Below are 23,601 nucleotides of genomic sequence, written 5' to 3'. Positions count from 1 at the left end.
AGGCATGGCATACGGACCGCCTCCGATGTCGCATGGGCCCGGTGGCGCGGGCTATCCGGGAGCGCCGCCCGGCCAAGGTATGGGACCGGGACCGGGTCCGGGCCAGTCGCACCTCCACGGCCACGCCGGCTCGCATGCCCACGGCCATGGCCACGGCGGCCACGGCCACGGTCCTCCTCCGATGGGCATGCCTGGCCCTCATCACGGTCACGGCGGCCGGCCGCAGTCGCCTCTGATGGGACCCGGCGCTCCTTCGACCCCGAACCAGGGCCCTGCAGTGCTGCCTCACGCCGGACTGCACGGCGGACCCAGCCCGCACGGCCCGGGCCCGCACGACGCCAAGCGGCCGCCGGTCGAGTTCAACCATGCCATCAACTACGTCAACAAGATCAAGCAGCGCTTCTCGGGTGACCCGGACACGTACAAGCAGTTCCTCGAGATCCTGCAGACGTATCAAAAGGAGCAGCGGCCGATCCACGACGTCTACGCCCAGGTCACGGTGCTCTTCGACAACGCCAAGGACCTGCTCGACGAGTTCAAGCAGTTCCTTCCGGACACGAGCAACGGCGCGCAGCCGACCGCGGGCCTCTTCAACATGCTGGGTCAGGTCACCTCCAACATGGGCCCGGGAGGCGCTCAGCCACCCTCGGCCGTTGTCGGCGGTGCGGGACCCATGGGTGGGCCGTCCGGGGCCATGCGTGGCCTGCCGCAGGACATGGCACCTTCTCACGAGGTGGGCGTGGCGCCGGGCAAGAAGGGTGCCGGGGCCGCCGCCGCTCCGTCCACTGCTGCTGCTGGTGCTGCCGGCGCCGCGGCCGGCGCTGGTGCCGGTGCTGGCGCTGGAGCTGCCGCGCAGCCTGGCAGCCGCAAGAAGCGCGCTGCTGGCGCGGCCGAGGCGGGCGGCAAGGCTGCCACGGGCAAGACCAAGAAGAGCAAGCACTCTCACAAGGCCGAGCAGCGGACGCCTCCGCTCCGCCCGGAGCCGCTGCCTGCCTCGCCCACCTATGGCCAGCACCCGGCGCAGATCCACCACGACGCGTACGGGCCGGATGGTCTGGTTGTGGCCGAGGCGGCCGGGCTGGTGCCGCCGGGCACCGCGGTCAACGGCCTCGCCGTCGGGCAGACGCAAGCGCCGCTCGCCACCATCGACGAGGTGGCCTTCTTCGATCGCGTCAAGAAGCACATCGACGACCGCGCCACCTACCTCGAGTTCCTCAAGCTGCTCAACCTGTACTCGCAGGACATCATCGACGTCCGTACGCTGGTCGAGCGCGCCGGCCTCTTCATCGGCGGCCACCGCGAGCTGTACGCCACCTTCAAGGGCCTGTGCGGCTACGACATGGGCAAGCACGGCTGGCTCGACGGCGAGGACCCTATTGTCGAAAACGTGCCCGCCTCGCTGCGGGAGCGCGTCGACCTCAGCACGTGCAAGGTGTATGGCGTGTCGTACCGCAAGCTGCCCAAGTCCGAGGTCAACCTGGCCTGCTCCGGCCGCGATCCCATGTGCTGGGAGGTGCTCAACGACGTGTGGGTCAGCCACCCGACGTGGGCGTCGGAGGGCGAGTCGTTCAACCCGCACAAGAAGAACCCCTACGAAGACGCCCTCTACCGCTCCGAAGAGGAGCGCCACGAGTACGACTACCACATCGAGGCCAACCTGCGCACGATTGCGCTGCTCGAGCCGATCGCCGCGCGCATCTCGACGATGGACAACGACGAGCGCGCCTCGTTCCGCCTCAAGCCGGGCCTCGGCGGTCAGAGCAAGAGCATCTACCAGCGCGTCATCAAAAAGGTCTACGGCCGCGAGCAGGGCCTCGAGATCATCAACGCGCTCCACGACAACCCGTGCGTCTCGGTGCCCATCGTCCTCCACCGGCTCAAGCAAAAGGACGAGGAGTGGAAGCGGGCGCAGCGCGAGTGGAACAAGGTGTGGCGCGAGGTCGACGCGAGGAACTTCTACAAGAGCCTCGACCACCAGGCGGTCAACTTCAAGGCGGCCGACAAGAAGGCGATCACCGCCAAGGCTTTCGTTGCCGAGATCGAGGCGCGCAAGATTCAGCAGCAGCAGCGCCGCCTCGCCATGGATCCGGAGCTGCCGCGCCCGCGACCTCGCCACCAGCTCGTCTACGTCCTCGACGACCTCCACGTGCTCAGCGACGTGCTCAAGCTCGCCTTCAGCTTCCTCGACCGCGCCACGGGCAGCTACAGCGCCACCGATCGCGAGCGGATCGAGACGTTCCTGCGGTCGTTCGTGCCCAAGCTGCTCGAGCTCGAGTCGACCGAGTTCGAGGACATGCTCAACGGCGATGTCGAGGACGACGACGACGACGACGACGACGCCGACGACGACAGCCGCAGCGAGGGAACGGCGCCCGACGACGAAGCAGACGGCTCGTCATCGACCGCCAGCGCCAACGGCCGCAAGGGCAAGAAGCAGCAGGCCGACCTCCGGCGCAAGATCCTCAAGAACCAGGCCGAGACGTCGAAGCAGAACGGCGATGCCGGTACCGCCGTCGACGACCCGGGCGATGCGGCCGTATCCGCTGGAAACACGTCGAGCTCGGCCATCCTCGCCGACGTCGACTCGGCCGCCGAGGCGCTGGCCAACCAGTCGTCCAACGCCGTCACCGCTGCCGCCTCGACCGACATCGAGATGGCCGAGGCGCCGTCTCCCGCGGCCCCTGCCGGAGCGGCTGCCGTCGACGAGCCCGAGGCGGTCAGGCCCGGCGAGTCCGGCGAGACCGCCACTTCGGCCGCCGCCAATGACGAGGCGGCCGCCACTGCCATGGACGAGGACAAAGCCGGCGCCGATGCGTCGGCCGCTGAGGCTGCTAAGGATGGCCCCGCCACGTGGATCAACACCGACCTCAACAACAGCTTCGACTCGCGCAAGGGGCAGTCGAGCTCGCTCGGCCAGGGCGCCGACATCGAGAACCGCCACCGCGGCACCAAGCAGGTCCACTTCTTCTGCAACACCACCTACTTTGTCTTTGTCCGCCTGCTGCAGCTCCTCTACTCGCGGCTGTACAAGATGAAGGCGCTTGGAGCAGAGATGGCCGCCAAGGAGCCCGTGCGCCACAAGATCAACCCCATCGCCGTCGAGCTCGGCCTGCAAGACGGTGCCAGCGGGCCTGCCGCCGTCGTCGGCGCCACAGCCAACGCCTCGAGCCTGGGCCCCGTCGCCCCGACCAACGAGGAGGCCGGCCTGACGCTGCATCCGTCGCGCTACTACGACACGCTGCTCGACATGTGCGAGAAGCTGTTTGACGGCGACATTGACCAGGCCACGTTTGAGGAGAGCGCGCGCTACATGTACGGCATCGATGCGTACGTGGTCTTCACGCTGGACAAGGCGATTGGCGCTTTGGTCAAGACGGTCCAGGCGCTGACGACAGACGCCAAGTGCCAGGAGCTGCAGGGCATCCTGGATCGTGACCGCGCCGACAACAAGCGCGGTGTCGTCGACGGATATCGCCACCAGATTGCCAACCGCATGGCCGCCGAGGCCGCAATCGGCAAGGACGAGAACCTGTTCCGCATCGAGTGGGTGCCGGCCAGCAGCACGCTGCTCGTCCAGATGCTGTCGCGCGACGACGTCACCCTCGACGATGCGCAGGACGCCGAGCACCGCTGGCTGCAGTACATTTCAAGCTTCAGCCTGTGGACGCCGACCGAGGGCCTGCCCGTCGAGGCGCAGGCTCCCTTCCTGAAGAGGTGAGCAGCCGAGCCTGGAAGCCGTCGCCGCTGCCGGACTGGGTTTTTGCTGACGTTCTGCGATTCTTTCGTTTCTGACTCCTCTGTCAGGACCTGCCCCGCCAATGCCACGCTCGAGAACGATGCGGCCGGGACGCGGTATATCACGAGGAGCGGCCTGGAGATCCGGGTGAGTCTGGGGCCCTCGGCGCTGATGGTCGATGCTTGCTTTGCCTGCCCAGGGATGCTTTTGCTGATGCGATCCTTGCCGCTTCCCCGGTCCCTCCACTCGTAACGCCTTGCCAGGTGTGCATCCGGACGTACAAGCTCTTCTTTGTGCACGACAGCGAGGACACGTTTGTGCGACTCCGGCCCGAGTCGGAGGTCGACGAGATTGACGGCAAGGCCGGGGAGGTCAAGACGAAGCGGGTGCGGCGATTCTCGAGGTGGCTCGAGAGGAGGCGCAAGGCCATCGACGACCCGGCTTCGCTCGACGCCGAGGAAGAGGAAGCTGCGGCAAATGAGGCTGCAGCCGCCGCCGCTGCGGCTGCCGCTGCCACGGATGCGCCCGAGCCCATGCGGACCGACGAGGCCGGTCCCGCCGTTGGTGCCGCGGCCGCAGCCGAAATTGCAACTTCGTCGGACGATGCCAAGGTTGCTCCGGCAGACGAGGCTAGCAAGCCTTCTGGCCAGGCGAGCACCGATACCGCCCCCGCCGCTGCAGCCAAGGGAGAAGAAGGCGAGAAGCCGACCGACGCCGAGGCTGCAGGCGGTGCGCCTCCCAAGGATGAGGCGGTGAAGCCGAGCGGTGAGGTCGAGGCCGCTGGAGCTAAAGACGAAGGCGGTGCCCGGAGCGCGGCCACTGCTGCCGACGAGGCTGAAGCGGGAGCGGAGGCTGGCGCGGCGCCATCGACGGATGCAGCGCCGCCGCCGGCGTCGTCTTCGACGGCCGACGAGGCCAAGTGAGGCGGCGATCAGGCCTGACCCTGATCGGGTCTCGAGGCGCTGCTGGCATGCCTCTTGTTTCGCGATCCTCTTTTCCCTCGCCCTCGCCCTCGCCCTCGCCCTTGCCTGCCTGCCTGCCTGTATTTCGTAGTCGTTTCGTCGCCTCTCTGCCTGTCTCGTACATGAATCGGAACCTGCCATGCCCCTCCGGTCTGCCTTTCGGCATCGAGCCGTGCCTGGATGATGTGCCGCCAGCCAGGGCCAGGCCAGGGCCGGGCCAGGCGAGACCAGGCCATGCGAGCGGTTCGAACGCGTCCCCTCCCCGAGTCCTCCACACGCGGCGCGTGGGCTGTGGGAGGCGGTGTTGGTCGACGACTTGCTCGCATCGGTCCAAGGGCCCAACACCCTCTCCCCTCTCCGCCACTCGATAAACCACGCACGCAGCATGAGGACCTCGGCATCCCTGCCGCCATCGGCGCCGCCCGAGGGTTTGCGGGTAGGCTACCTGCTCTCGTCCTCGCTGCTCGAGAGCAGCGACCTCCTCCCTTCCAACCAGGGTCGATCCACGCTGGTCCACAGCCTCATCTACCACCTCGACCTCCTCGACCTGCGCCACCTCGCCGCCGCCGACGACGACGATCAGCGTGGATCAGCATCGCCCGAGCCCAACGACGCTTCGCCGCCCACAAAGAGGAGGAAGACGTCGGCGCGGAAATCCGAGTACAGGCGGCTCCTGCGTCACCTCGGCGCAGATGTTGGAGGCGAGAGGGAGATGGACGAGGCGGGCAGGCTCGAGAACAGAGCTGTGGTCTACGAACCTCGTAGAGCGACGAGGCAGGAGCTCGAAGTGTACCACGACAAGGCGTTTGTCAGGCGGCTACTGGATGGGGAGCAGGAACAGGCAGAGGAGGTCGCTCCCAAAGATGGCACCGACAGCGACAGCAATGACGAGGAGCGACCACGGCCGCTCCGACCCCCTTCGCCCTCGAATCGAGATGCCACAGAACAACGAGCGCAGCCTCGAACCAAGAACCAGTTTGGACTTGTCGATGTAAGTCGCCACGGACTGGGAACGCTTGCTGGTCAGATCCGCTGACTGCACTCTCGCCCCTATCCCTCACGGCCAGGACTGCCCACCGTTCGAGGGACTCAAAGATCACGTGGAGCTGGTGGCGGGAGCGTCGATCCGTGCCGCCGAGCTATTGGCGACGGGCGAGGTCGATGTAGCCATCGCCTGGGACGGCGGCAGGTGAGCTGATGCTCAGCCCCGGTCGCTGTTTCGCAGATGAGGACCGGCTGACCTCTGTCTCTGCCACGGCGGGTCCCTGCAGACACCATGCCAAGAAGGACGCCGCGTCCGGGTTCTGCTACGTCAACGACGCCGTGCTCGCCATCCTGGCGCTGCGCAAGCTGCGGAAGCGGAGGGTTCCCGTCGTCGAACAGTGTCTCGCTCCGAACGGCGGAGCAGATGGGACCGAGACGGCGACAACGGCGCCGAAGACGCCACCGGGCCCGAAGCGCTACAAGACCGTCTCGACGCGCATGGACCGCATCCTCTACCTCGACCTCGACCTGCATTGGGGCGACGGCGTGGTGCGTATCCTCGCTCTGCACACACCGCAGTCACTCCACGCGGCACAGTACTGACTCTCGCCTCCGCCCACCTTGCCTTGCCTGGCCCTGGTCCGTCTTTCGGCGAGCACGGCCACCAGGAAGAGGCCTTCTACACGTCCTCCTCGGTCCTCACGCTGTCCATCCACCACTATGCGCCGGGCTTCTTTCCGTGCTACCACGCCGCGCCCTCTGCTGCGTCGAGCGCCGCGAACGGAGATGCACAGGTTGCGGCGGCGAGTACGAAGCACGGCGCGCCGGGATCGTTGGAATGCACGGGTGGACCATCGGGCTCGGCAGCGGCCAGCAAGGCCCTGTGCCTCCCGCTGCTCCCGGGCGCCAACGGCGACAGCCTGCGTCGCGTGTTGAAGGCCAACGTCGAGAGCATCGTCGAGACGTTTGATGTGAGTCCACGCCCGGCTTTCTTTCCATCTCTCGTCGCCCGTTTCTCCTCGCACCGCTTCGATCCTCGACCCTCGACTGACCGGACGATGCGCGGTGCACGACCGACTGCGCGCCGACGAAACACAGCCAGAGTGCATCGTGGTCCAATTCGGCCTGGACGGTCTAGCCGGCGATCCGATGGCGACGTGGAACCTGGACGCCTTGAGCATCCTACATGCTCTGTCCCTCATCCTCTCCTGGACCCGTCCTCGAGCCGGGAGCGATACGGCCACATCGCCCGAGCGCAAACTGCTCCTCCTCGGCGGAGGCGGGTACGACAATGCCAATACCGCCAAGGTCTGGTCGCTCATCACTGCCTTTGTCCTCGGTCGTTTTCATCAAGACAGCGATCGGGATCGTCGGGACGGGGAAGTGGGAGAGGGACGAGAAACGGCAAGAGGAAATACCGTGGACCTCAACACGGCCATACCGGAATCCTGCCCCTCCTGGCCCCGCTTTGACGGTGGATCCCTCGACGTCAAGGCCGGTACGTCGTCGTCGTCATCGTCCTGGCCTGTGCGGATCGCGGCGGGACTTGACATCGCTGACCTGCATCGGCGCCCCGCTCCCTGCCCTCTGGTCCACCCCTCTGCCTCCGCACAGGCGAAATGGTGGATACCAACGACGAGGCCCACTTTGACAAGGTCGACGTCGTCTTTCAGCGCCATGCCGCCACGTTGGCTGCTCAACGGTCGTCGACGAACAAGACGGCATGAAGGTCCGCCCGCGAGCGGGCGCGGGCGGAAGTGCTGCACCGGAGGATGGATGTCCGCTTTCGAGGGGCAGCGGGGAGGGAGAGGATGCTAAAGTACAGTTGACAAAGAGAGACGTCGCCGTGAAAGAAAGAGGATCGAGGGCCGCGCACACGCAACGAGGCCGGGGCAGGGCGGGACGGGATCAACGGCTCCACTGCTTGCCGTCCCGTGCCTTTTTCCTAAAGGCGTTGGCCGACGGCTTGCCGCCCTTGCCGCGCTGCCCGTCCTTGCCCTTGTACGATCGCCGGTCCACCTTTTGCCTCTTGTCGTTGTACTCGTCGTCGGCCGGCGCTGACCCGCGGGCGCCGCGGCCCGCACCTGCCTCACCACCGGCCTCGGCCTCGTCGTCATCGCCGTCGGCGTCGACCTCTTTCCGCTTGCCGTTGGTGGGCGCCGTGTTCTTGAGGCCGGTGCCAATCGAGATGTTGACCTTTGGCGGGACGGCGAAGCCGAAGGCCTTGCCGACCTTGGCCAGGTCGAGGCGGTGGATGTCGAAGATCTTTTTGAGCGAGTAGCTGCCGTATGCCTGGAGGTAGGAGCGGTAGCCGTCGCGCGCCGACTGGTGGAGGTAGTAGTTTTTCGAGATGAGCTTCTCGAGCTGGCCCTGGACGTTTGCAATCTTGTCCGAGGGGAACGTATACTCGTTGAGGGGCACCTTGGCCACCTTGAGGAAGCGGAGGAAGCCGAGCTCCGACGGCAGCAGGAAGAGGAGCGACTTGCCCGCGTTGCCGGCGCGCGCCGTCCGGCCGACGCGGTGGATGTAGTCGCGCGGGTCGTCCGGCGGGTCAAACTGGATGATCCAGTCGACCTTGGGGATGTCGAGGCCGCGCGCGGCCACGTCGGTGCAGAGCAGCGTGCCGCTGGGGGCGTTGCAGAACTCGAAAAACGTGTTTGTGCGCTTCTGCTGCTTCTGCTTGCCGTGCAGGTCGAGGACGGGGACGTCGATAAAGTTGAGCAGCTCGCCGTGGTACTTGACCGAGTTGCACGACGACATAAAGACGATGATCTTCTTGCCGGCGTTTTTCTTGAGGAAGGTGAAGAGGAGGAGGAAGCGGCGGTCCGAGTCGCACACGACGTAGCCCTGCTCGAGGCGCGAGACGGTCGAGGCGGCCAGGTCGGCGTGGACGTTGATGTACAGCGGGCCCGGGCGGAGCGAGACGCGGGCGAGGTCCTGCACCTTTGTCGTCTGGGTGGCCGAGAAGAGCATCGACTGGCGGTTGTCGTTGGGGAGGATCTTGACAATCTGGCGCATCTCGTCCTCGAAGCCGATCTCGAGGATGCGGTCGGCCTCGTCGATGCAGAGCGCCTTGAGGTTGGAAAAGACGAAGCCCTTGGTGTTCTGCAGGTGATCGAGCAGGCGGCCCGGCGTGGCGACAATCAGGTTGACGCCCTTCTGAAGCTTGTCGACCTCGGCCTTTCGGTTGGCGCCGCCCATGATGATGCCAAAGGTCTGGTTGTGGTGTTGCATGAGCTCCTTTGCCACGCCAAAAATCTGCAGCGCAAGCTCGCGGGTGGGCGAGATGATGATGGCGCCCGTGCCGTTGCGCGGCTTGAACTTGAGGCGGTGGAGCATCTCGATGGCGGGGATGAGGAAGGCGAGCGTCTTTCCGGAGCCGGTCTGGGCCGCGCCGAGGACATCCTTTCCGGCCATGAGCGGAGGGATGCAGCGCGCCTGGACCTCGGTCATGGTCTCAAACTTCATCTCCTGGAGCGCGCGGCGCGTAGGCTCGCTGAGGTCGATCGAGGAAAACGGCTGACGAACAGCTGCGGGCTTCGAGGTCGATGACGAAGAGGCGACGGCGGATTCTGCGGTGGCGACATCGGCGGCGAGCTGCGAGGCGAGCTGTGCCTCTGCGTCAGCCGCCGACGACGTGGTGGGAGCGGGCGCCATGGTGACCGGGGGAGGGGGGGGGGGGGGGGGGTGGAGATGTGACGGTAGTGTCCGCCTGCGGTATTGCTTGGTGGTGGTGGCGGTGGTCGTGGTCGTGACAGAGGATCGAGGCGATGAAGGGGCGGCCAAGCGGGCGCTGCTTGCTCGCGAGCGAAGAAAAAAGCCAGGCTGGCCTGGCCTCAGCAGAGAGCCTGCGGGGAGGCGCCCGGCGTCCCACAAATTTCCAAAAATTTGGGCCAGCGCCATTTTTGCGCTCCCGAGTTCCGCGCCGGGTTCCTGGTCGAACGAATTCAAAGCGACCTCTTGCTGACCAAGTCGATCCTGCGATGCGACTCAATGAAATTGCCAAGTCAGAGGCCTGCCCAATTTTCCAACCTCGACGGCCACAGGCCCTCGCTCGCGGATTTTTCTTTCTTCGCCGGCTTGGCTGGGCCCTCTGACCCTGGACCGCCTTCTTGCCTGCCCGCCTCGACCGATCCGCAACTCCTTCTCCTTCACCGCCATCGCCATCTGCTCGTTGCTCCTCCCTTCGCTCGGTCTCTCGCCATCGCCATCGCCATTGCCACGCTCACACCATGCCGGCGCCCGATAGGACGCCGTCTGCGAAGCGGCAACGCCACGACGTCGACCCGCAGGCGCTCGCACGCTCCAAGCAAAAGGCCCTCATCTCCAAGCAGCGCCTCTTTGCCCCCTTTCGGGCCCTTGGCCTCATCTCCAACGACGTCCCCTTTGTGCTTCAGACCCGCTTCGGTGGCAAGGATGCTACGCGGCCCGATCTCAACGTCATCACCTGCCTCGGCGACAGCTGGGCCATGTGGGAGGCAGAACGCATGACCCTCCTCTTTGTCGGCCCTTCGCTCCCCGCTCCCATCTCGGCCCTCGCCATCTCCACCTCGCCCGATAGCGTACTTGCAGCCGCCGGGACAAAGGTCTACCGCTTTGTCCGAGGAAAGACGGTCGCCGTATACGACACTGTCGACGCGTCGATCGACTCTGCGCTCAGAACCGGCGCAGGCGACGAAATGGACCAGGACAGCGATGGTGATAGCGACAGCGACAGCGACGGCGACGGCGATGACGGCGCCAGCTCCGACTCTTCCTCGTCGTCCTCGGCTCCTTCCTCCCCGGAAGGCACCCAGCTCTCGTCGCTGCTCGTCTTTGGCGATTCCATCATCTCGCTGTCGGCAGACGGCAGATCCATGTTTATCTGGTCGCTCGCCACCACCGAGCTCATCCGCAGACTCGACTTTCCCTCGACGTTTGTGGCCACATCGGTGCTTCATCCCGCCACCTACCTCAACAAGGTCCTCGTCGGCTCCGCTTCAGGCGAGCTGCAGATCTGGAACATCCGCACCGGCTCCCTCATCCACAGCTTCGACTCCGCCGACCTCAAGAAGCATGCCCGCAGCTCCGCGTCCGCCGACGCCGTGGCCGGAGGCGCCATCGTCTGCCTCACCCAGACTCCTGCCGTCGATGTCGTTGCCATCGGGTTCGCCGACGGCGATGTGCTCGTACACGACGTCCGCCTCGACGAGCCCCTCTTTTCCCTTCATGTCGAGGGCGGCCTCTCTTCGGGGTCCATCAGCTTCCGCAACGACGGCCGAGCTCACACGATGGCCATCGCGACCAACACCGGCAACATTTCCATCTTCGACCTCGACCCTTCCGCCTCGGCCGGCGCTCCGTCTACGAGCACCGGCCAGCGGCCAGGTCCCAAGCTCTCCCACTCCCTCCGCGAGGCGCACGAGGGGCCTGTCGGCTCCATCGAGTTTGTTCCCGGCCAGGCCCTCCTGGTTTCGTCCGGCGGCGACAACTCGTTCAAGCAGTGGTTCTTTGAGAGCCCGACAATCCCTCCTCGGCTGCTCAAGATGCGCGGCGGCCACCACCAGCCGCCCCATCTCATCCGCTACTACGGTGAGGACGGCAAGAACGTCCTCAGCGCCGGGCGAGACCGCAGCCTCCGCTGCATCAGCGTCGTACGCGACAGCCGCAGCTTCGAGCTGAGCCAGGGCCACCTCCAGAAGAAGTCCAACCAGCTTTCGGTCTCGGTGGCCTCGCTCAAGCTACCGCCCGCCTCGGCCATTTCCTACAGCAACACGCGGTCGCGCGACTGGGACGACGTGCTGACCACCCACCAGGGCCTCCAGTTCGGCCACACCTGGACTGTCCGCGACAAGCGCATGGGCAGCTCCGCGCTCGCCGCGTCGCAGTCCAAGAAGATTCCGGCCGAGGCGAGGACGGGCTGTGTCAGTGCATGCGGCAACTTTGCCCTCGTCGGCAACAGCGAGGGGCTCGTTGAGGCGTACAACATGCAAAGTTACATCCACCGACGCACCTACGACACGCGGCCCCAAGATCCGATGGCCAAGCAGCGGGCCAAGGAGCATCCTGCCGGTAGCAAACGCGCGCTGACGGCGCTCAAGGCCAAGGGCAAGGGCAGCGCAGTGACGGGCGTGGCGACCGACGCGCTCAACCGCCTCTGCGTTGTCAGCACCATCGATGGCCGCCTCCACTACTTTGACTTTACCACGACCGAGCTGCTGCATACCTCGACGCTCCCCTCGGGCATCTCGGCCATCGAGTTGCATCGCGGCTCCAACCTGCTTGCCATCATCTGCGACGACCTCGTCCTGCGCCTCGTCGACATCGAGACTCGCAGGACGGTGCGAGAGTTTGCTGGCTTCCGCGGCCGCATCCTCGACGTTACCGTGTCCTCAGACGCGCGGTGGATCGTGACGACGTCGATGGACAGCGTGATCCGCACTTTTGACATCCCCAGCGGCCGCATGGTCGACGCCTTCAAGACGGCGTCGATCGCCACCAGCCTGTCGTTTTCGCCCACGGGCGACTTCCTCGCCACGTCGCACGTCGACAGCGTCGGCATCTTCCTCTGGGCCAACAAGGCGCAGTTCACCAACGTGGCCCTCCGCGGCCTCGACGAGGCTGCGCGCGTCGTGGGCGAACACGATGACGACGATGAGGAAGAGGACGATGAAGTGGCGCTGCCGACGGTGCAGGGCGAGATCGAGGACGAGGCTCTGGCCACCCTCGACGCGGGCGAGGCCGTGCTGCAGCGCACCTACACCTCGCCGCCGCAGCTCGTCGACGCCGACGGCGAGAGGCTCGTGACGCTGTCGACGATGCCGCGGTCGCGCTGGATGACGTTGCTCAACCTCGACACGATCAAGAAGCGCAACAAGCCCAAGGAGGCACCCAAGGCTCCCGAGAAGGCGCCCTTCTTCCTCCCGCAGAAGGCGGGGACGACATTTGAGTTTGCGCCGGGCGCCGCCGATGCTTCTGCTGGCGCGGCCGACGGCGAGGACGAGGCTGCGGCGAGGTCGAGGAGGTTGACGCACTTTGGCGGCGGCTCCTCGGGCGGGCTGACGTTCGACAGCGACTTTGTGCAGCGCATGAAGGCGGTCGCGGCGTCGGACGATGCGACGGGCTTCTTCCTCTACCTCGAGACGCTCTCGGTGCCGGCGCTGGATGCCGAGGTGCGCTCGCTCACGCTTCCCTCGGACCTGACGCTGTTCCTGCGCACCCTCACCAAGCGGCTCAACCAGCAGCGCGACTACGAGGCCGTCCAGGCGCTCCTCTCGCTCTTCCTGCGCATCCACTCGGACGTGCTGATCCAGTACGGCGTCAGGCCGGACGGATCGCGCCGGCAGGACGGGCGTGGCGTCGACGAGAGCGAAGGCCAAGACGAGGATGAGGATGAGGGCGAGGGGGACGAGGGCAGGGAGCTGGCGAGTGCGCTGGCAGAGTGCATCTCGGCCAACCACCGCGAGAGCAAGCGGGTGGTGGACCTCCTCGAGCACTGCCTGGGCACGCTGTCGTTCCTCCGCAACCTTCCTATGACCTGAGACAAGACGACATTCGCCCTTCTCTTGCTCGCTCAGCACCTCGCTGGCGGCGTTGTGCAGAGGCGAAAAGACAATCATCATGAACACGACCTCTGCCCCAGCATCTCATCTCCGGCTGACCGATACGCTGAAGGTGCGCTTGTGCGTGTGTGTGTGCGTGCGGCTCCGACCTGGCCGGTCCTGAGTCCGTTCGCGGGATGCAAGGGGGTGAGGTGGGTGATGCGGTTCCCGCGTTGTCTGCACGCAGGCCAGAGGTAGTCGGTCTGCCTTTTTCCTGCCTGCGCCTCCTTTGCCCGCACGCAGCGGGCAGGCATCCAAATTGGCCCTTTCCATTTGAGTTTGTCTTCTTCTCGAAGCTCAAACAAGCCCCTTGCGTGGTCAGGTTTGGCGAAAGACGCCAAGCACACCGCCGCGTGGCTGCGCTCTTGCTTGGTCTTGCTTGCTCGGTCTTGGTCCTCCCCTCTCCCTCAAAGGACGCCGTGTGGGCGGCTTTACGGTGAAGGCGGCCAGCTCGTAGCCCCAGCAGACGGCCATGACGCTTTCGTGTGCGGCATGACAAGACCTGAACGATACGACGGTGGATCGTCCCTCGTCGATCGGAGGTCTCCCTCAATAATGGAGCATCGACGACCGGCCGCGAATCGTCGGTGATTTTTCGTCTGCCTGCATTTTTCTCACGGCGGCAAAAGGCGAGGTGGGGGTGGCGGTGCGAGCAAGCAAAGCTTTTTTTGTGGCGTCTTGCGCACCGAAAAGGACCGACAACGGCCGGCCGCTCGCGCTGCCTCGTCGTCGCCGTCGTCGTCCTTGCTTTGTTGTCGTTGTCCTCACCGGTTGGTTGGATCGATTGGACATCCGTGGCTCGTCGTCGTCGTCGTCGAAGCCGAACCACCGCAACTACTGCCTGGCGACTACTACTCTCTCCCTTGGTTGCCTTGCACCGAGACATCGACCTACAGATGCGGCGATCGGCCGCACGCACAATTGAGCCAACTGCAAGCCGCGCTTTCTCCTCTGGATCTCGGCCCAATTCCCACCTTGCGGCCGCAGAACGTGTCGGGCGATCGAAATGAGGAAAAGGAGGCGTGCTTTCATCATCCACCTTGTCAGGCGGGCAGAGGTGGGCGGACCTCGAAAGGGTTCGTAGGGGAGTTCTGGCGGAGAGAGGTGATCTTGGACGAGCGAGTCAGGTTCGAGGACGACTGGCTGGGCGGGGCAGGGTCCCCCCTCGTCTTGGGCTCCGATCGACCCTTTGGACGCAGGCACACGCCACTCGACGCTACGGACAAAGGAAGAGCCCGCCGCCGAACCGCTGGCCACGGCTGGTCAATTGAAGGTGCGGGGTGCAAGGGGGCTCGATCCCGTCGCGGGCTATCTCAGGCCGGCAGCCAGAAGAGTGTTGTACATATGTGGGCAAAAGAGAGAGGTGCAGCGGTGATTCGGCCTCTTCGTCTCCGTCTCAAGTCTGATCCGTCCGTGTATGACATAGATAGCTACCTACCGGTACATGCTGCTGCTTGCTTGCTAAGTAGCCTGACGGGACGGTGGCGCTCGGGCGCTACAATCCGGTAGCAACGTGGTCCGCTTCCCAGGGTTGGAGGCTTGCATTGCCGCACAGCCAGCCAGCCGGCCGGCCAAAGGTTGCCGCTGCGGTTGACACGGCAGAGCACCAAGCGACAGAAGAGGTGGCCCGGCAGCAAGCATGGCAGGTCCGGCCTGGTATCTCGCTGCGCTCCTCAGCTTGGCTTCCTCTCGACTGGCTGGGCACGGTAGATCTTCTCTCTGTTCCCGCCGCGGACCAGGCCCGTGGACCTCGGCGATGGCACGAAAAGCAGGGGCCTGGCGGGGCGTAACCTCTTCTTGCCGTACCGAGACGCTGTTGGCGGTCGACGACATCCAACGTACCTCCCTCGGCCCCCCCAAAAAAACGCCTTGTTCCGCCCTCGGCTAACGTTTGGCGTTCAGGGTCCCTCCTGTCCCCCAAGGCAGGCTCGAGCGTTCGTGTTGACCTGTGTGCGTCTCTACCGGCCTGTCGGTCCTTGCCTGTCTGCCATTATTACGAAGCGTGCGCCGGAACCCATCCGATGGTCGTCGGCCCTGTTGTGTTGATCGGCCCGAGGTCTGCGGCAAGAACGCCGCCGATGATTGGGCCCACGCGGCGGCTGTGCGCTGCGAGCAGGCAGCCAGGCAGCCACCCGCAGGGCGTGGGTACCTGGACTGGTCCGCCGCCAGCCCATCGCTCGACGGAGTACGCCCGCTCATCGTGCAAAGAAGAGGCCTGGCTGTGGCTCCCATCCTTTCCAACAGCCTTTCGACGCCGAAAGCCCCGCGCCGCTTTTCAGGACGAGACCAAGCAGAGCAAGGGACGGGCAGACCAGGCGGACCGGGGCGAGACCGCTGCCCGCGTGCGGCCATGTCCTCGGGAGGTCCGACTGTGGCTGGACTGGGTCGCGACCACGCGGTCTCACATTTCGATTCTGAGCTCCAAGCGTAGCCTGGCCCACCTCAGGGGTCATTGGTCGGTCGGTCGGAAGCGGAACGCTTTAGATCGTGAGCTGTGGTTGGATCGCTGGCCCGGCCCTTCCTGACCTGCTGCCTGCCTAACGCCGATGTCGGTCGCCATCCCTGGCCATGAAAGGCCGCACGCGTCCCTAGTTTGCAGGGCCCTTTGCATCGGCTGGCTCCCATGGTGGCGTCCCACTCTTTCGACCTCCGCCCATGGTCCTGCCAAGGTACTGTTGTACTTACTACAGTCGGCCGGCCCGATCCGCCGTCATTGGTTCGGCCATGCAGGCCTGGCCATGCAGGCCTGGCCATGCAAGCCATGAAAGCCCCTCTCTGGTCCCGCTGCCGAATCTCCGACGACCGGCAGCGACCGACCGCCAAGCAAGGCGCAAAAGGCGCGCGGTCCAGTCGAGGTCGGAGGCAAGGCAAAGGGCGTTTTGCCTGTGTGACGACTTGCTTGTTGACGACGACGGAGCGGGTCCGCTTCCGTTTCGGCCAGTCGGCCAAACCGACACTCTGGTTCGCCCCTCGTTTGCGGTGGCTGCAGGAGCAGTGGAGTCCAGTCCAAGTCGCACGACGAGCAGCTCTCACACACCCTCCATACATGACACGCACGCACACACGCACGCAAACCCTGCATGCCTGCCTGCCTGCCCGCCTGCTTTGGGTGGTGGCGGCTCCATATGTACCGTGTGTGCGCTGCCGCTGTCCAGGCCACCGTTGCGCAGGTTGAGCCACCCGCAGCGACAACGAACGCCTTCACACTGACCGTTGGCCAAAGGGTTGCGTCCCTCTAACCAACCTCTCCCCACATTCGATTCATCGGCGGTTGACCCTATCTTATTCTGCCCATCTGCCTGCGGTCGTCGTCGTCACCACCGCAAAGGGCCGGACTGCTATCCGTCCCGAACGCTGGCACGGAGCTGCTTGACCCTGCTGCGCCTACAGGCAGCGCCCCGGCAGCTATGTGGCGTACCATCCCTGGGAGCCGTTGACGCCGTTTGTGCGCTTCACAACGGCCCGACCATCACCCCATCCTGCTGCAACGACGCTTTGCCTCGAGCATCCTCCTACAGTGTACGGTGCCTGGCTTCCTGTTGGCCCGCCTGGCTGCCCGGTCCCACGCATCGCGCATCTCCTGCGCTTTGTGCCTTTGTCCCCTCGTCCTCTCTTGACTTTTCCTGCCAACGACGCAGGAAAGAAAAGGCACGAGGACCTCGTCGAGCTTCCCACACCGCCGACTTCGCCGTGGCTCCCTCGTTACGCTCGCCGGTCAGGTCAGGTCAGGTTAGGCCCACCCACCCCTCCGCTGTCTGAGCAAGGCCGTACGAGACTGCTCCGAGTAGCTCTTCCTCCCCTGCCTCATTAGAGGCCAGCCAAGGACATCATCTCCGGACCCACCGCAATCCCCGTCTTTGCACCCCGTCCTTTCCGCGCCGCCTTCTCTCCAGGCCCACGGCTGATCCACCACCACGCTGCTGCGAGTACATCAATCTCACCAACGAACAGCCCACCGCCCACCGCTCGACGCCCCGTAGCCTTCGATCTTTGCCTGCGTCGGCACTCCGTCCGTCAAAAAGGCACGGCGATCTCTTTGGCCTCAGCACCTCCTCGACGTGCCCCTTGATCCTGTTCCTCCATCTAGAGCCCCTTGCCAGACGACAACAGCTCGCGCTCGCTGCTGCGGCGTTCCCATCTCGTCAACGACCTGGGCTCTTCTCTCGGCCCTGCTCCTCCGCCAGCTCCAATGAACGACTTGGTTGTCGTGCACGGGGATTGCCTTCCCGCGCGCAAGGAGTACGTCCCGATGGACTACACCTCGCGCCTCGGCCACCTTCAGGACAGCTTCAGCCACCGTGCGCCCTACGCGGAGCTCGACGATGCCGACTACGACGTCACCAACAGCAGCTCGCCCAGCCTGTCGTACAGCGTCTCGACGCACGCCGAGTCCATACCTTCGTCCATCGGCCTTCGCGACCGCGACGGCAACGGCTACGGCTACGCCAACTCGGACTACGCCAGCGAGCTCGGCCAACAGACGCCGTACGAGGACGACTCGGACCTCGACAGCTTGCAACACGTCGCCTCCGCCGCCGCGCCCAGGACCAGGGTCAAGTTTATGACACCCACCGCTGTGACGCGCGAAAGCTCGACGACGACCGGCCTCCGCCCGATCGGGACCAAGCGGCGCGCGCAAAGACTGCGGCCGTCGACGGCACCCATGGAGCCGGCACACGGCAAGATGCTCCCAGACGTGCCCGTCCCCGATACGACAGCAGCAATGGCGGCTCTTGCCCTCGATGGCGAGCAGCGCCTGGCCGGAAGCAGACGGCGCACCTGCTCCAATGCCGCCGACACATCGGCCCCGCAGCGGCGAGAAAGCCTGACGCTGGCTGTCGACAACTTTCCATCGCCGCCGTCGCGATCGACAGCCGCCGCCGACCTCCCGCCCGCTCAGAACGCCCCGCTCTCGGTGCTGGACGAGTTTGATTGGCACGGTACAAGGGCCCCGACCGCCGCGTCGCAGTACCCGCCATCAGCATCCTCGCAGCACCACGCCGGCATGCCCGGAACCATTCGCAGCAAGGCCTCGATCGCCACCCTGATGCCGAGGCGCGACGAGATCGCGAGCGTCGTCTCGAACGACGGCGACCACCCCTTTGCCTTTTCGCCGCCCAGTCTCTCGCACGAGCACGACGGCTTCGACGACGTGCGGTCCCAGCCAGACTCTGGGCGCCATTCCTTGAACCACAGCGGCCCACCCTCGGTCCTCAGCCACAGCTCAAACTCGAGCCTGTCCAACGAGCTCGAGCCGCGCGAGCTGCTGCGACGCGCCAAGACGTCCAAGATCACCTGCGGCCTCGACGAGGAGCTCGGCCAGGCGCCCACGCACTACGACGCCGATGCCGCCGAGGCCGAAGTCATCGACGACCTGCCCCCGCTGCTCTCGACCTACTACCTCGCAGAGCAGGGCCTCTCCAAGGAGCAGTTCGAGCGCCTCACGCGCAACCCCGAGAGGCTACGAGCAGCGCAGCTCGCCGCCGCGCGCGCCGAAATGGAGCGCAAGGGCCGATCGTTGCGCAGCAGCCGCCGCGGCGGCGACGACGAGGAACCCGTCAGCATCCTCGCCGCCGAAGCAAAGTTCCTCGCCCAGGACCCGCACAAGTCCGGCGGCGGCGGCAAGATCAGCTCCCTCCTCAAGAAGAAGTCGACCTCGTCGGCCATGGCCTCGTCGTCATCGTCGTCGTCGTCATCGTCGATGCGCGGGACCAGGCCGGAGCGGCTGCAGAGGATCGAGAGCAGGAGCGAGGTGTCCCACCTGAGCTACCGCGACGGCAACGGCGGCATCTACTCGCCCCCGCTCTCAAACCGCTCCGGCACTGCTTCCGTCGCCAGCAGCAGCTCCAGGGACCTCCGCAGCGGCGGGGCCACAGCCGGTGCCGCCCGCCTCAGCGAGCCTTCGTTGGCATCTCACGGCAGTGCAGCCACGACACCTTCAAAAGGTCTCTCCAAGCTCTTCGGCAGGAAGAGGTAGGCAGAGAGAGGCCCGGCGCGAGGTAGAGGAACCGGTACGAGAACGACCTTCAAGCAGCATCCAGTCCATCATTCAACAGCATCCGGCATGTCATCATCCATACATCTCTTCCCGACCATCCGCACTGTCATGAGTCCTACCTGATTCGCTCGTCGTCCCGCGAGCGCGGCCGCGCTAGACAAGAGTCGGTACACGAACGATATACCCCCTTGCCCCCCGCCCCTCGTTTTGTCCTATGACCTTGTGCACTGTTTCCCGCTCCCTTGCCCTCTGCTTGCCCATCACCAGCATTGTGTCTGCCCAACGAGTGCCCCTCCTGACAATCATTTGGTTTTCATCAGTCCTTTCGAGGCGTGGATGCAGGTGTGCTGTGAGGTCTGGGCGGAATCGAGCTTCTGATGACGAGCAAGCTCGAAGAGCTACCGCGCTCGTGCTGACTTGAAGCAAGATTGCTGCAACAGCCTGAGGTTTTGAGATGAAGAGGTCGGTCTGCTGGACAGCCCTCTTGTGTCATCTATGTGAGAAGCATACTCTGCAAGTTGGACTGACATGCAACAGGCAACAGCTGCTACAGTGCCCAGCCATGTTGAGGTCCAGGGGCTGCATCAAGTTCCAACTTTCTGTCTTGTTGTACCGCCACACCTCCAGATGGCCTCAGCCTTGCTCATATGGCCATCTACATCAAAGCTGGCATTACCATCCTCTGCATCTTCAGCCTTGTCTCCATCATCTCCTCCTTCTGCAGACAAGGCCAAGGTGCCAGTGCTTGTGCCCTTTGCTTGAGCAAAGAAGGGAGGCCTTCCTCATGTCATCAAGTGCCTCTCCCTTTGCCTGCTGTGCTTCATGCAACACATTGCCAATATGATGAATTGGCACCTGCTGCAAAGGAGTGAGCATGTAGAGATGGTGCTTTTCATTGCTCAGGTCTATGAGACCTAGGCAAGTAAGTGCATGTGATGACAAGCAGGCTTGAAGACATGTTTTGTGCTAGTGCACAAAATACCTTCAGTCCTTGCTGCAGCCTATGAACCTGTCCATCATGATTCTGCAGACCTACAAGTGGCTTGCTCTGCACAAGATCCACTGGCCACTCTGTGCAACATTGAGATCATTGTAGGGCCACCAATGCTCTTATGCACCAGGGCCAATGCTCTCAAGGAAGTTTGCTGGGACTGACTTGCAAAGGTTGGACCTTCTTGTCCACTCAATGCCATACACAAATCGACCTACAGGGACTTGCCCCTGACCAACTTTGCAGGGCTCTTTGGGTCCAAGTCGGAGTGCACCCCTGACAAGGTGGCTGCCACCATGCTTGACTGCACCCTTGGCTGCAGGTTCTCAGTCTGGAGAGCTAAGTGCCCAAGCTGCGGCAAGGACAATCCAGGCAAATTGGAAGGCCAAGCGACAGACCACGTGGCAACATGCTAAGGTGCAAAGCTCATCAAAGAGCTGCAGGCTGCAGCTGCTGTGGTCACGGCTGACAATGTTGCCTGCCTGATCGGCCGATGCAAGAAGGGCTGGCTGAGCGGATGACATCAAAGGGGGCGGAGTCATACGCCAATCACGTGCACAGCCATCAACGTGAGGGCGAGACAACCACCTCCTTCCTGCGCTGCAAAGCCACGGCAGCCTGTTGCTTGTCCGCCACTTTGGGGCGAGTCATCCTTGACGTCGGCAAGGCTAGAGGTCGAATGTAATGTTATGCCCTCGGGGTCTTGGATACCGCGGGCGGCCGAGGACGGTGTAGGGCTTGCGTGGAGAGGTCAGGGATGAGGAGGAGTAAGGATATCGATGCTGTACCAGTCTCTAGGGGTAAGAGGATATAGTACACTAGACAAGGAGACCATCAGAGGCCTCCGCGGGGACCTGGAGACTATATACTAGCTCCCTCGATATCCCTCCGTGGCCGAGGGGCCGGCTGCGGCAATTGCCGCTCGGCGCCGCCGCCCGCCAGCCCTTCCTCGGGACTCGGGCGCCCGCGGGGCATGTTGGGCAGCCGCCTAACACAGGGGTAGACGCGCTTGCTCGCCTATTCGCCCCTTCGCCCGCCTTCCACTGCTCTTCTTACCACCACCACAAGGACCATCGCTACCACGCCTTCAGACTCACCGCCCCAGCGCCCCTACCCGATGGCTCTCCTCTCCTCCCTCATTCGCCGCCTGCCGCTTTGGCTCGCGGGCGACTTTCTCTTCCGACGTCGTTGGCCGAGGTAGCTACCCTCGCCGTCACCTCGACATCCTCAGCGCCTCTTCAGCCACTCGCAGTGGTACAGACACCTTGCCCTACAGTCCAACGACGCCCGGCGAGGGACAGGTGAGCCTTGTGACGACGCCCTCACCGCTTCAAGATCGACTGCTGACGGCCTCCCTTGCCTTCTTCGCTCTTCCGCGGCGATCGCATCAACCGCATCGACTCGATCTCCGGTGCTGTCGCCGCCTGCAAATCAACACTCACGACCGCTAGAGCAACCAGGCCCACGGATTGACCACCGCATCCGCCGAATCAACCGGATCGAAAAAGCCGCCCGCCGCTGCCGCCGCCTCCGCTCTTGCCGCCGCTATCGTCGGCTGTCTCCCGTCCCTTCGGACCAGGTAATTCAGGTGCAATGGTTATAATGCTAAGACAACCAAGGCTTTATAGCTCGCGTGTTTCGCGCAGCCCGGTCTGACGGACAGAGGCAGCCGGCAACGTGGCGGCTCACAGAGGCAGCCGGCAACGTGGCGGCTCCGCGGCGCGGCGGCAACCAGCGAGGGCGCCGTCACCAGGCGCTCTCACCGGATTTCGTCGGAAAAGGTCGCCGACATTGGGTGAGTCCTTCTCCCTCCTGCTGCTCATGGTCTTCGGCGCGCTTCGATGCTGACCCGCCCTCACTCTGTCTATCTCCCTCACAGATCCACTCAGAGATTCCCGCTCCAGGACGTCGCCAGGACGTCGCCCGGACGTCGCCAGGAACGGACGTTGCAAAAGTCGGTCGAGCACGCTCGTCGATGTGATCGCCGTCCGTCTCGATTCGTCCTCCAGCGGTCCTGGGTATCGCGGAATGCGCGGGGTGAAAGGCATCCAAGGTGTCGCCCGTTGCGCCGTCGGCGGATGGGTGTCCGGCCTGGGACCGAGCGAGGGCGAGGGGGTGTCGTCACAATGCTCGGGACGGTGCACGACTGACAGCAGCAACAAACCTGTCTCTTCCTCGCCTCAACACCCTCCGAGCTCACCAGCAGCCCCACACCACGCTCTAGCGCATCTTGGTGCGGGTCACGCGCTGACCCGAACGGCCGGTCCCAATTCCCGGTACATCTCATTGTTGATGCTGGCCCCGCTATCTTCCCTAGTTCCTTGTAGATCTGAAGAACCCCTCGCCCCCATTTCCACAAGATGCCGGCACTCGAGCGTCGTCGGCCGTGCGTCTGCAGCTCGTTTCCGCGCGCGGGGAAGGAGGTATACGCATTTGAGACCGCAGCAAAGCACGCTGCCGAAGATGGGGCGATACGGGAGGCAGGCGAGGTATGTGTGGCATAAATCGACGACCGCTGCTCGATACGTCCAGATGCTCACCATTCGCGCCCTCTCATCTGCCTGTCCCAGCTCAAGTACCAATAGACGCATTTGCGGGGCATCGGCGGGGAGGATATACGTGTGCGTATACCCTCGGCAGACCCATCCGCAACAAGTCCCTTTCATGCTCTGCCTTCTCGTGGCTCATCCTGCCTCTGCCGATGACCCCAAGTCAGTCGGCGCCTCTGGCCACCGCGTACGTTCACTGCAAAATGGTCCTCATCGGCTTATCCGACCGGACAGGCTACCGCCCTTCGGCGCGATCCCGACGCGTCTGCGTCCGGCCAAACTGGTAAGTATCTCTCCGGCCAGCCCAGGCCAGTCCAGGCCGCACCACCCAGCCTGCACCGGTCCTCCCCTCCCTCGCCGCCCTCCCCAGCTCTCGCCACCCTTCGCAGACCTCACGAGCTCGTCCCCGCTCTCGCCATCCATTCCCTGACACACTCATCCTCATCCACCGAATCACCCCTACTCGACAATCCCTGCTCGACAATCGTACTCATTTCCACCGCAATGTCACCCGTCTCCAAGAAACAGAAGCTCGGCACTGCCGGCAGCTCAGGCCCCGCCAAGAAAGCAGACGATGCGTCCCTGGAGGATGACGGCTTCGAGCTGGTCGATTTCCGCCCCGCTGCGCCGGCGAAGCGTCGCCCTGTGGCGTTCGGCAGCCTGGGCGTGATGGGCAGCGCGCTGGCTCGTAGCACCGCGTCGGACAGCAGCGCCGAGCAGACTTCGAGGATCGCCGCGTCCAGCAGCACGACGGACGCCACGGATGCTGCGCAGAGCAGCGCTGCACGACCCCTCGCGCTC

The 23,601-nt window shown here is 64.6% G+C and overlaps 5 protein-coding genes across 5 annotated transcripts; 4 read left to right on the top strand and 1 right to left on the bottom strand.

Moving 5' to 3' along the window:
* Nucleotides 1-4: 4 nt before the first annotated feature.
* PFL1_03947 (uncharacterized protein) lies at nt 5-4,659 on the top strand (the record flags this gene model as incomplete). The annotated part of the gene is made up of 3 exons (XM_007881470.1): nt 5-3,714; nt 3,805-3,883; nt 4,000-4,659. 3 exons carry the CDS (start codon nt 5-7, stop codon nt 4,657-4,659), a joined length of 4,449 nt encoding a protein of 1,482 aa, XP_007879661.1.
* Nucleotides 4,660-5,083: 424 nt separating this feature from the next.
* On the top strand, nt 5,084-7,409 carry PFL1_03946 (uncharacterized protein; the record flags this gene model as incomplete). The annotated part of the gene is made up of 6 exons (XM_007881469.1): nt 5,084-5,689; nt 5,766-5,887; nt 5,970-6,231; nt 6,351-6,653; nt 6,781-7,180; nt 7,297-7,409. 6 exons carry the CDS (start codon nt 5,084-5,086, stop codon nt 7,407-7,409), a joined length of 1,806 nt encoding a protein of 601 aa, XP_007879660.1.
* Nucleotides 7,410-7,590: 181 nt separating this feature from the next.
* PFL1_03945 (uncharacterized protein) lies at nt 7,591-9,339 on the bottom strand (the record flags this gene model as incomplete). The annotated part of the gene is made up of 2 exons (XM_007881468.1): nt 7,591-7,739; nt 7,776-9,339. The coding sequence occupies 2 exons, from the start codon at nt 9,337-9,339 to the stop codon at nt 7,591-7,593; spliced, it is 1,713 nt and encodes a 570-aa protein (XP_007879659.1).
* A 575-nt stretch (nt 9,340-9,914) lies between these two features.
* Nucleotides 9,915-13,202, top strand: PFL1_03944 (uncharacterized protein; the record flags this gene model as incomplete). The annotated part of the gene is made up of 1 exon (XM_007881467.1): nt 9,915-13,202. One exon carries the CDS (start codon nt 9,915-9,917, stop codon nt 13,200-13,202), a length of 3,288 nt encoding a protein of 1,095 aa, XP_007879658.1.
* Nucleotides 13,203-17,451: 4,249 nt separating this feature from the next.
* PFL1_03943 (uncharacterized protein) lies at nt 17,452-19,239 on the top strand (the record flags this gene model as incomplete). Its single annotated transcript, XM_007881466.1, has 1 exon — nt 17,452-19,239. One exon carries the CDS (start codon nt 17,452-17,454, stop codon nt 19,237-19,239), a length of 1,788 nt encoding a protein of 595 aa, XP_007879657.1.
* Nucleotides 19,240-23,601: the final 4,362 nt, after the last annotated feature.

The sequence above is a fragment of the Pseudozyma flocculosa genome (assembly GCF_000417875.1).
Source record: "Pseudozyma flocculosa PF-1 unplaced genomic scaffold scaffold00012, whole genome shotgun sequence".
In the NCBI taxonomy this organism is placed as follows: Eukaryota; Fungi; Basidiomycota; class Ustilaginomycetes; order Ustilaginales; family Ustilaginaceae; genus Pseudozyma; species Pseudozyma flocculosa.
Note: the sequence above shows the minus strand (reverse complement) of the source record. Positions and strands in the feature narration are given on the sequence as shown.